At 39.2% G+C, this 13,057-nt stretch overlaps 1 protein-coding gene across 2 annotated transcripts in view; it reads right to left on the bottom strand.

The window, feature by feature from the left end:
- LOC112260671 (tyrosine-protein phosphatase non-receptor type 13) overlaps window positions 1–13,057 on the bottom strand; it is a 73,494-nt gene that overhangs the window by 18,295 nt on the left and 42,142 nt on the right. For both annotated transcript variants that reach the window (XM_042322351.1, XM_042322353.1), the window contains exons 11-14: window positions 11,429–11,514; window positions 5,227–5,363; window positions 4,744–4,892; window positions 4,503–4,593 (exon numbers count right to left, since the gene is read on the bottom strand). In XM_042322351.1, coding sequence (XP_042178285.1) covers window positions 4,503–4,593; window positions 4,744–4,892; window positions 5,227–5,363; window positions 11,429–11,514 — 463 coding nt within the window. The remainder of the gene's footprint in view (window positions 1–4,502; window positions 4,594–4,743; window positions 4,893–5,226; window positions 5,364–11,428; window positions 11,515–13,057) is intronic.

Genomic DNA, 13,057 nt, shown 5'->3' with positions numbered 1-13,057 from the left:
TTAGGAAATGGAAGACATACAAGACCACTGATAATCTCCCTCGATCTGGGGCTCCACGTAAGATCTCACCCCGTGGGGTAAAAATGATCACAAGAACGGTGAGCAAAAATTCCAGAACCACACGGGGGGACCTAGTGAATGACCTGCAGAGAGCTGGGACCAAAGTAACAAAGCCTACCATCAGTAACACACTACGCCACCAGGGACTCAAATCCTGCAGTGCCAGACGTGTCCCCCTGCTTAAGCCAGTACATGTCCAGGCCCGTCTGAAGTTTGCTAGAGAGCATTTGGATGATCCAGAAGAAGATTGGGAGAATGTCATATGGTCAGATGAAACCAAAATAGAACTTTGTGGTAAAAACTCAACTCGTCGTGTTTGGAGGACAAAGAATGCTGAGTTGCATTCAAAGAACACCATACCTACTGTGAAGCATGGGGGTGGAAACATCATGCTTTGGGGCTGTTTTTCTGCAAAGGGACCAGGACGAAAAAGGAAAGAATGAATGAGATTTTGAGTGAAAACCTCCTTCCATCAGCAAGGGCATTGAAGATGAAACGTGGCTGGGTCTTTCAGCAAGACAATGATCCCAAACACACTGCCCGGGCAACGAAGGAGTGGCTTCGTAAAAGAAGCATTTCAAGGTCCTGGAGTGGCCTAGCCAGTCTCCAGATCTCAACCCCATAGAAAATATTTGGAGGGAGTTGAAAGTCCGTGTTGCCCAGCAACAGCCCCAAAACATCACTGCTCTAGAGGAGATCTGCATGGAGGAATGGGCCAAAATACCAGCAACAGTGTGTGAAAACCTTGTGAAGACTTACAGAAAACGTGACCTCTGTCATTGCCAACAAAGGGTATATAACAAAGTATTGAGATAAACTTTTGTTATTGACCAAATACTTATTTTCCACCATAATTTGCAAATAAATTCATAAAAATTCCTACAATGTGATTTTCTGGAGTTTTTTCTCTCTCATTTTGTCTGTCATAGTTGAAGTATACCTATGATGAAAATTACAGGCCTCTCTCATCTTTTTAAGTGGGAAAACTTGCTCAATTGGTGGCTGACTAAATACTTTTTTGCCCCACTGTATATATATATATATATATATATATAATTGGACAATTAGTTAATACAGCCGGAGAAGTGCTGGTGTAGGCCGAATTTAGCATGTTTTTTTTTGTGCAAAGGTATCTTATACATTACAGAAATAGGCAAAGCATGAATATATTATCTACATGAAGCAAGAAAAGAAAAGGTCCCACTCCCCTGTTAAACACCCTGTCACAAAATAAATCTGTAGAGATCTTAATAGTATTCTAATTCCTAATTCTATGAACATATCCCTGGATTTTTCATTGAAGTCGGAAGTTAACATACACTTAGGTTGGAGTTCAACCACTCCACAAAGTTCTTGCTTAACAAGCTATATTTTTGGCAAGTCTGTTAGTATATCTAGTTTGTGCATGACACTAATAATTTTTCCAACAATTGTTTACAGACAGATTAATTCACTGTATCACAACTCCAGTGGGTCAGAGGTTTACATACACTAAGTTGACTGTGCCTTTAAACAGCTTGGAAAATTCCAGAAAATTATGTTATGGCTTTAGAAGCTTCTGATAGGCTAATTGACATAATTTGAGTCAATTGGAGGTGGACCTGTGGATGTATTTCAAGGCCTATCTTCAAACTCAGTGCCTCTTTGCTTGACATCTTGGGAAAATCAAAAGAAATCAGCCAAGACATCAGAAAAAAAAGTAGACCTCCACAAGTCTGGTTCATCCTTGGGGGCAATTTCCAAACGCCTGAAGGTACCACGTTCATCTGTACAAACAATAGTACGCAAGGATAAACACCATGGGACCATACAGCCGTCATACCGCTCAGGAAGGAGACACATTCTGTCTCCTAGAGATGAACGTACTTTAGTGCGAAAAGTGAAAATCAATCCCAGAACAACAGCAAAGGACCTTGTAAAATATGCTGGAGGAAACAGGTACAAAAGTATCTATATCCACAGTAAAACAAGTCCTATATTGACATAACCTGAAAGGCCGCTCAACAAGGATAAGCCACTGCTCCAAAACTGCCATAAAGAAGCCAGACAACGGTTTGCAACTGCACATGGGGACAAAGATCGCACTTTTTGGAGAAATGTCCTCTGGTCTGATGAAACAAAAATAGAACTGTTTGGCCATAATGACCATCATTATGTTTGGAGGAAAAAGGGAGATGCTTGCAAAGCCAAAGAACACCATCCCAACCATGAAGCACAGGGGTGGCAGCATGTTGTGGGGTGCTTTGCTGCAGGAGGGTCTGGTGCACTTCACAAAATACATGGCATCATGAGGGAGGAAAATTATGTGGATATATTGAAGCAACATCTTAAGACATCAGTCAGGAAGTTAAAGCTTGGTCACAAATGGGTCTTCTGAATGGACAATGACCCCAAGCATACTCCCAAAGTTGTGGCAAAATGGCTTAAGGACAACAAAGACAAGGTATTGGAGTGGCCATCACAAAGCCCTGACCTCAATCTTATAGAAAATGTGTGGGGAGAACTGAAAAAGAGTGTGCGAGCAAGGAGGCCTATAAACCTGATTCAGTTACACCAGCTCTGTCAGGAGGAATGGGCCACAATTCACCCAACTTATTGTGGGAAGCTTGTGGAAGGCTACCCAAAACGTTTGACCCAAAAGTTAAACAATTTAAAGACCAAATACTAATTGTGTGTATGTAAACTTCTGACCCACTGGGAATGTGATTAAATAAATAAAAGCTGAAATAAATCATTCTCTCTACTATTATACTGACATTTCACATTCTTAAAATAAAGTGGTGATCCTAACTGACCTAAGACAGGGGATTTTTACTAGGATTAAATGTCAGGAATTGTGAAAAACTGAGTTTAAATGTAGTTGGCTCAGATGTATGTAAACTTCCGACTTCAACTGTACATTCTAACTGTAGAATTAGAATAATGATTCTATTTCTATAATTTCCACAGAACACCCAAGTGTTTTGATCTAAATCACCAGTCAAAAGGAAATAGCAATATTTGTTTACAAATAAGGCCTAGATTTCTTTGCCCATATTGTGCAGACCTATGTGGCAGTGTGGAAATGATCTCAAATGAGATAAACTTTGGGTTGAAGTTTGATTGATGAAACAATCAGAAAGCCCCACTGAAATGGCGAAAACCCCATCGAAATACTTCAAATGTATGTGTTGCTAAGCTAGGGTCATGCACAACTCATAAAGCCAATGTAGAACTTTTATTATTCCAAAAATACCGTAAAAAATATAATTATATGATATTCTGTCTATATCGCCCAGCCCTAGTGTGTGTGTATGCATTTGAGGATCAGGTCTGATCTTTTCCCATGATAATGTTCTCAAACCCTCTAACGTGCTAAACTGTTTATGTTTGGAGAACTTTCTGTCTCCATCTTGTAAGAGGTAGAGAAGTCTCTGACAAGCAGACTTGCCTCACCTATCACTCACATAGCCGTAAATTACCACAGCAATCGGATTAGTTTCATTTAATTACCATGCTGCATGTAGTCCAGTGTGTGTGTGTTGTATGGATTCAAGTGCTCCACTGTTCACCTGTAAACGTATACCTTCTGTTACACTCTTTCCATTCTGTCACTAGCTGCTGTATATGGGGGTGCTGTGGCAGTTTCCTCTCAGGTAATAGTGATCAGTCAACACTGTAAACATGCTGACTAGAAATGTTTCATTTGTGAGAGAAAATAAATATCCTAAATATGGGAAGTCATAAAATAAGGGATAAGATTTGTGTAAACACTGCCCAGCAAGCAAAACTGGTTGCAATGACGATATTATGGTCAGGTTATATACTGGTTGTATAAGGACGTTTTGTTGATGTCTTTAAAGCGGCAACCTGCGATTGCTACATCAATTTCTGGACTTTTAAATTAATGACATACTGTATACCCATTGATTCTTGAAGAATATATCTTGTGAATGCCTCATGAGCTTAGTTCAACTGTGCTACCCCTTCAGAACCCAAAATAAAAGCAATGTTTGTACCAATGTCATTGTAAACAAACACTGTATAGCCTCAAAACATGGCTAGAACTGTACACTTGATCTCATGGATGGTAAGTCCTTGCATCCATAGCTCTGTCTATGAATTTGAAAGTGGTTACATTTCTCCAGCGCCATCCCTCAGCTCTTTAAGCTACCACAAAAAAGAAATATTTATTTTGAACTATTATCTGACCAGATAACAACCAAAATATGACATCTTTCCCATAATGTCTTGTTATTGTCATTAAAAATAGCTCTTCATCTGGTTGCAACAAGGACCACTGGGTTGTAATCTTACAACCAGAAAATGATGACATTAAGACGTCTTGTGTCAATTTGGCCTGCAGCTGTTCTCTCCAGCCCCAGCCCAGATTAGATAGTTCTAGTGCAGACTACACAGCAGGGTAAAAGGGACTGTAGTTTAACTAGTTTACCAGAACTTACAGGGCAGGATGTCCCGGTAGAGGTTCTTCTCCCGGTTCTCAGGAGCTTTCCCCACCAGACAGTTATCAAATGGCTGTAGATGCTCCAAGGCCTAAAACAAACAACACGAATAACAGCAACTGAAATTGTTTGCTTCTGCTATTGAAAAGGCAGACCAACGTGATATGATATGGTTAGCATACTTCATTAGTGTGTGTTTGCGTGAGTGTATGTGTATGAGGAACACAAACTGTATACCCACCATGAACTCTCGGACCAGTTCTTGCTGGTCTAGTTGATGTTGTAGTATCTGTATCAGGGCTTTCACTCTGGGCCCAGAGTATTGACTGGTTTTAGCTGGACTGATCATGGCTAGGCTGGCCAACTCTTCTTCTGAAACTATAGGTGGGCCTGGAGAGAGAGGGGAGGGAATCAGTTCTTACATTTTAGTCATTTAGCAGACCCTCTTATCCAGGGCGACTTACAGGCGCAATTAGGGTTACGTGTCTTGCTCAAGGGCACATCGGCAGTTTGCTAACTAGTCGGCTCGGGGATTCGAACTAGCGGACTTTAGAGCAAAGGCTCTTAACCGCTAGGCTACCTGTAGTAAGGTTTTTGTAGACCAACCATTTAACAGTGCTTCAAAAAGAAAAAGCCATGATGCAAGAGCTCCTGGAGCAGTTTAGTGGTTAAGTGCCCTTGCTCAAAAAAAATTGGGATTTAAACTGGCGGCCCTGCCTTGTACCTGAGGAAGGTGACATCGTCTCCTGACCATTAGCTTCAAACGCCCCATCATCCTCATCCACGCTGCTCCAGCCGTCTGATTGGCTGTTCTTGCTGCCTGTGATGGGTTCGCCCAATGTCGTCACAGAGATTTGGTTCCTGGAAGGGGGGGGGGGAGGTCAGGGATGAGACTACTCTTCTATAGGGGTCAGACCAGACCATTTATAGTGTTCTGTAATAGGGTTGAAATCGTGCAAGGCTGACCCTCCTTCCTCTGCTTCTTTTTTACCTGACCTACAGGGTTGCGCTTTACATGACTTTCAGCTTATAAAGGCTTCCTAAAACCGTACTAATGCCTTCATAAGCACTAAATGAATGTGTTAAAGCATCTATAACCATATGTCATGCTTTATAAAGGGTTCATAAATGTGGCATAACTGTGTGACAATCACCAATGTCAAATGTGACATAACAAATGTGACATATAATGAAAACATGTGCTTTATAAAGGGTGACATTTTGGGCTGAAAAATGGCATACGCTCTAAAGGGATGACATCTTAGACACATTACACCTAATCTCATTCCTAGACACTTCCGCCCAAATGTGCAAAAGGTCTGGTGGACCAACGCATCAAACTTCATTAGTTAGGGTTATGTTTAAAATACAATTTTAAGAAGATAAATTATGGAAATGGGAAGGGTTAAGTAGTGTTAAGTAGTGACAATGACAAATACTTTACTCAGTAAGGTCATTCCTATAGAATTCTATGGTCACTCCCACTAAGGCCAAATTGGTTGATAGATATTCACAGGCTTATATGTGCTATGTGTGCAATAGCCTGGGGATGACGCTACCACAAGAAACACTTGATGAAAGCCCCCAACCTAATGAAATTGAAAGTGTCTTTCTTCTGGAACCAAGTTACATGTTCCTTAGTACACAAACATACACACAACAAAAACATTCACACCCTACAAATACCTCTCACACCCTACAGTAACCACCTGCGGATCATGAAGAAACCTTCATAAATAAGCAGAACATTAATAACCTATTTATTGACACTATGTGGTGTCCTGTAATACTTTGTTTAAAGTGAGACACCGTCACATTCATAACACATACTTAAATGCCTTGTATCATATGACGATGTACTTACTATAAAGTCTGACACCTTTGGTCATTCATAACACATACAGTGCCTACGGAAAGTATTCAGACCCCTTGACTTTTTCAAAAACAAATTATGTTACAGCCTTATTCTAAAATGTATTCATCGTTGTTTTCCCTCATCAATCTACACACAATACCACATAATGACAAAGCAAAAACAGGTTTTGAGAAATCTCAGACCCTTTACTCAGTACTTTGTTGAAGCACCTTTGGCAACAATTACAGCAGCGAGTCTTCCTGGGTATGGCACTACAATCTTGGCACACCTGTATTTGGGGAGTTTCACCCATTCTTCTCTGCAGATCCTCTCAAGCTCTGTCAGGTTGGATGGGGAGCATTGCTACATAGCTATTTTCAGGTCAATCCAGATATGTTAGATCGGGTTCAAGTCCGGTCTCTAGCTGGGAGGACATCAAGGACATTCAGACTTGTCCCGAAGCCACTCCTGCTTTGTCTTGGCTGTGTGCTTAGGGTCGTTGTCCTGTTGGAAGGTGAACATTCGCCCCAGACTGAGGTCCTGAGTGCTCTGGAGCATGTTTTCATCGAGGATATCTCTGTACTTTTCTCCATTCATCTTTCCCTCAATCCTGACAATTCTCCCAGTCTCTGCCACTGAAAAACATCCCCACAGCATGATGCTACCACCACAATGCTTCACCGTAGGGATGGTGCCAGGTTTTCTCCAGAAGTGACACAAGGCATTCAGGCCAAAGAGTTCAATCTTGGTTTCATCAGACCAAAGAATCTTGTTTCCCATGGCCTGAGAGTCTTTAGGTGCATTTTGGCAAACTCCAAGGGGCTGAATACTAATGTAAATAATGCTGTAATTCTGTTTTAAAAAATATATATTTTGCAAAAACGTCTAAAACTGTTTTCGCTTTGTCATTATGGGGTATTGTTTATAGATTGCTGAAAAAAGAAAAATATTTAATCAATTTTAGAATAAGGCTGCAACGTAACAAAATGTGGAAAAATCAGTGTCTGTGTCACTAATCAGTGTCACTAAAAAAAGTACTTCCGGGTCACGAGATTAAAATACAAAATCTAAATAAAAGTCCCCCACGTAATAGTAGAAAAGTGTCAATAACTATTCATGATATATGTAAAATAATTGTCTAAACATTAACAATGATTTATATTTGTTCATATTTAAGTGACATGCATTAAATGACTGTTTTAAAACATGTTCCATTGTCAAATAAATGAAGACAATGCGAATCACTGTATATGGAATACATATTGGCTTAGAGAAATAACTCATTCTGCAACAGCAAAATAATTGTAGTGAATACTCAGTAGGGTCTGTAGAATGTACTGTATGGTATCATTTCATGGGGGTCTGAATGATATGGAGTGGCCTTTTCCTCCACCCATTCCATTGGCGGCCCGAATCACATTCAATGTGCGCTTACTGCATTACAGAAAATCTGCTAACCAAACAACAGTGCAGGGCATGCACACTGAATTAAAGGACAAGTACACTCAAAAATCGACATTTCTTAAATTGTTTCCAGACCTCAAAAGACATCCCCTGATGTGGTTTAAGCAAGAAACACAGAAAATCAAATGCTGTTGTTTTTTTGTGAAAAAACTGGGGTAAACCGAAACCTGGAAAACCAAAACCAAGAAAACGGAATATTAGAAAAAACAGAAGTAGGCAAAACATTTAAACCGATTTTAAAAGGCCCTAACAACATTTTGGGGGAAGTTGAGATCAGGTCCAATATTGAATATGCACCCTAGTGGGAAAGAGGTTGGGCCACCCTAAAAATGTTTTAGTGAAATATAATATAATTCATAAAATGTACCATACAGTCATGCGTGAATACATTTTTACGTATGGGTTGTCAAGGGAATTGAATCCAATATGTAATCCTTTATGAAACACAGGTTTATGTCATATTTGACATAGTGGGTTATGTCAGATTTGACATTGGTGGTTATGTCAGAGTTAGGCCAAATGTATGAACCCTTTATAAAAGCATGACATATGGCTATATATGATTTGTAACACATTTATGTAGGGTTTATGAAGGCTTTATAAGCTGCATGTAATTTAAGCGGGACCAAATACGGTCTAGAAAAGCTGCTATTATATCTGATATCAAACGAGATGGTAATTTTACATGAAGTAAAATGACGTGCCTTGCTTCATTCATCTCTTTAAAATTGTTTTTCTAGTACTGTAAGAAGTGTTCTGGCTTTAGATTTGAATAGTAGAGAAGTAAGATCTATACATCATACCCACTAAGTTTGTGTCAAAAGTGCTGGTAAATGGTCAAAATTTGTAAAAGTTGAGATGAAAAATAGTTGATGTGGTTACTAAAACAGAGGTCACTCTTGATTTCTGTTCTGATTTTAGATTTGAAAAGCAGAAAAGTAGACCAAGATGTCATACCCTCCAAGTTTGTGTCTAAGTTGTTGGGAAATGGTCAAAGTAGCTGATTTGTATCAAAAGTCATAATGTTTACTCATCGTCTCAGGCTTAGAATGTTATAAAGGAAATACTGTAACTTGGAAAGTATACCCACTACATGTATAAAGTTTCCTTACTGTGCTTTGAGCATGTATTATTAAAAATGATTAACGTGTTTTTGTTCAGATTTGATTAGCTATAAGAAGTAATTGTTTTTTAAAGACTTTGCAAATTGTGTAGTCACCGCCACTGAGTGAGATCAGAAAGTGTGTCAGCCTGCCGGAACCGCCCTTTTCCTACAAACTGTAAAAATGATGGTAAATGCAAAGTATATGGTTACTGTAAGTGACAATAATTTCTGAATGTACTAATGCTAAGTGTCTCTGTCCCTCTCTCTCTCCATCTCTTCTTTAACAAGCAGCCATATTGTTGTCATTCTGCGAGGGACCTGTCTTCAGCATATTAAGTCAATAACCGATGCAACGTGTGTATGTTTATCCTGTGTTCTCATTTAATTAGCTAGTAAATAAATGATTAAACCAATTTGTGTAGTACTGAATCATAAGTAAGGCTCAGGTTTTTGCAGAGGCAAGGAGGTTACAACTGTTCAGAGTGATGATATGATACGAGGTTATGATTAATAAGTTAACTGATTATAGATGTGATAGCTAAAGACATTTTAGAGTTTAATTCGAGAGATGGTAACACTTTAAAGAACTGCTTTCATGGTGCCCCAGATCCTAATGAGATAATTGTTACATTAATTTAATCAGGTAACAATTAAACATAGTTAGTTAATTAGATAAATAAGTCTTCAGATTGATGTTAAAGTAAAGTTACGACACTCTTAATTGGTAGAAGATAATTTGGTTCTTATTCCAGATTTAAATAGCAGAGAAGTACATCAAGATGTCATACCCTTCAAGTTTTTGTCTAAAGTACTGGGAAAGTGGTCAAAAAATTCAGTTTCTAAAAGTTAAAAAAAAAATGGAGTTGATGTAGTTACTAAAAGAGCTGTATTGTTTTGATTTTATATTTGAAAAACAGAGAAGTAGATAAGGATTTCATACACTCTTAAGTTTTGTTTTAAATTATGGGAATGTGGTCAAAGTAGCTGATTTGTGTCAAAGGTCACAATGCTTAGAATGTGCTCACCCAGTGCTATAATTAGACATTTCTGAAAGGTCTTTAACAATTAATTCAACAGTAGGAAGTTAGCTAATGAAAGTAGTTGATGTGGTTACTAAAACAGCTCTACCTCTTGATAGGTAGTAGATAATTCTGTACTTATTCCAGATTTGAATAGCAGAGAAGACAAAGATTTCATACATTTTAAGTATTTCTCTAAGTTGTTGGGAAAGTGGTCAAAGTAGCTGATCTGCATCAAAAGTTACACTGTTTAAAGTGAATAGAATGTTGAAAGTCATAGCTTTAGCACGGGAGTTTTTAACAATGGGAGGTTTACAATGTTCAATAAATCCCATTAAAAGGTAGATGAAGTTTAATACATATTAGTAGTGAATAGGTCAATCGAATGCAGACCATGGGAGATAGAAGGACACTGGATTGGCGCACATTTAACACATCTGATCTAACAGTGGATATTTGTCAAATCTGTCATGATTGATGTATTGTAACAGGCCCAAAGGTCTACAATGTGGTTACTAAAATACAATTTAGATATATTTGGCTGCATAGCATTTAGAAGTTGTCCCTTTTAAGGTTTAGAAAAAGTGACTGCCAAATGCTAACTCCCATTCGTATAAGCTGGTAGCATAGCTGGCACACAGAAATCGGTTATGGTAGTCAAAGTAGTTTTTAACTCTTATGTAGTTGATTGATGACAATGGGGTTGAAATCCATACAAGCATTATACTCAGATTTTTACTTAAACTTTGTTTGAAATACACAAATAAACAATAGCCTAAATGTAGGCTAATTTTGCTGGTATTGAGATGCAGGTGGGAAAACAGGGCAGTCTTTTTATTTCATGCTATCTTGGCTGAGCTCCTATGTCAAGCACCGGGAAATGAACTCCAACATCTCAGAAGAGGTAAGGTATTTTCATTGAGCCAGTTGCTTGAAATTAACTGGATGGCTATAGAGATTAGCCCTCAAGTACAGCTCCCTGAAGTGCAAAAGCATGAATGCTCTGACTTTTGGGGAGTCAGTAAATGCTGTATGGCCACTGCAGTTCGGATTGACCATGAAGAGCCTTTAAGAGTCAAGTCAACTTCTATTCAACTAGAACATTCTATTGTGATATGGTTATATCATCATAGGAAACAAGAGTTTGTGTTTTATTAGTGACTCTTTGCTCCCTCCTTGTGGTCAAAGTCAGTCTACACTACAGTAACGTGTAGCAACAGTGTGTGGTCTGGCACTACAGATGTACACAGGGTACTTTGAGAACAACAACTGAAACATGACTTTAATATTAATACACAGAGCTTACATGGCAGTTAACTCATCAAGGAAACATCTATTTTGTGTCTGAAACTGATCATTCAAGTAAAGTGAATTTAGCTTTAAGAATCCAAATCGTACAGGCCCAAATGTACGATTGTTATTGAGAGACAGATGGAGCAGAGGAAGAGAAGAGAGGAAAAGAGGAGGATAAAGTTAGTCTTACCTGTCAGAGGCTTCATGCAGCAAGTTAGCCACACTCTTGCTAGACAGGCAACAAGCCGGATGAGAGGGTATACTGGTACAGCTCTCCTACACAACACACAGAGAGAGAGAGAGAGAGAGAGAGAGAGAGAGAGAGAGAGAGAGAGTGAGTGAGAGAGAGAGAGAGAGAGAGAGAGAGAGAGAGAGAGAGAGAGAGAGAGAGAGAGAGAGAGAGAGAGAGAGAGAGAGAGAGAAAGAGAGAGAGGGAGAGAGAGAGAGAGAGAGAAGAGAACAAGAGAGAAAGAGAGTGAGGTGACAGGTGGCTCTTAAGATACACTGCAATGTTACAGTGGTGTGTGGGTGTGTATGTGTGTAAGGCTCTAAAGCGCAACCATTTTGTTACATACAGAAAATATAGACTTTTTCCACATTTTGTTGTGTTACAGATTGAATTTAAAATGTATTAAATTGAGATGTGTCACTGGTCTACACACAATACCCCATAACGACAAAGTAAAAACATGTTTCTAAAAATGTTTGCAAATGTATTGAAAATGAAGTACTGAAATATCTAATTTACAAAAGTACAAAAGTATTCACACGTTAGAATCACCTTTGGCAGTGATTACAGCTGTGAGTCTTTCTGGGTAAGTCTCTAAGAGCTTTGCACACCTGGAAAAGAACAATATATGTGACCGACTGGCTCAAATCATGCAGCAAAATTTGAAATGGTGTTTTTTACATTGGATAAAAGTAGAGACTAGGAGCTAGAAAATGGTATATCATACACTACAGTTAAAGAGCAATGGGGAAGTTATTTTGCTTTGAAAGTTTATAAACTCACTTTTGAGAAAATGGCCTTTGAATGTTTTGCTACTACTACTGGAGAGCCTTTCTTTGTCTACACCCACTCAGCATCATTCACACCCTCTTAAGCTTTATCCCCACCCATCTCTTTAAGGGTTTATCTGACCTTTTTTAGTCAGATTCAAAATGGCTATTGATAACAAATTTGTATTTTGTGGTTGTGACCCATTTATTTTGAGAATGTTCTTATGTCAGAAGATTTTGGAGTATGTTAGAAGATTTTATTATAAAATGAACTACTATCAATTTGTGGTATTACAGTCTTGTCTCATCGCTGCAACTCCCATACAGACTTGGGAGAGGCGAAGGTCGTGTCCTCTGAAACACAACCCAACCCAACCAAACCGCACTGCTTCTTGACACAATTCCCATCCAACCCGGAAGCCAGCTGCACCAATGTGTCGGAGGAAACACCGTACACCTTGCGACCTGGTTAGCGCGCTCTGCGCCCGGCCCAATACAGGAATCGCTAGTGCGCGATGAGACAAGGATATCCCTGCCAGCCAAATCCTCCCCAATCCAGACGACGCTGGGCCAATTGTGTGCCGCCCCATGGGCCTCCCGGCTGCGACAGAGCCTGGGCTTGGACCCAGAATCTCTGGTGGCAGAGCTAGCACTGCGATGCAGTGCCTTAGACCACTGCGCCACCCGGGAGGCCATTATGTTTTATTTTGATCCAAATTATACGGACCCTGATTTAACTTAAATTGTTAATTTGTTTATTTTTCACAGCAGATTCTTTATCCATAAAATGAAGTGTGTGGAGAACAAACCCATCTTTACA

The sequence above is a fragment of the Oncorhynchus tshawytscha genome, linkage group LG01 (genome assembly GCF_018296145.1).
Source record: "Oncorhynchus tshawytscha isolate Ot180627B linkage group LG01, Otsh_v2.0, whole genome shotgun sequence".
NCBI classification, from domain to species: domain Eukaryota; kingdom Metazoa; phylum Chordata; class Actinopteri; order Salmoniformes; family Salmonidae; genus Oncorhynchus; species Oncorhynchus tshawytscha.
This window is presented reverse-complemented; position numbering and strand designations above follow the sequence as displayed.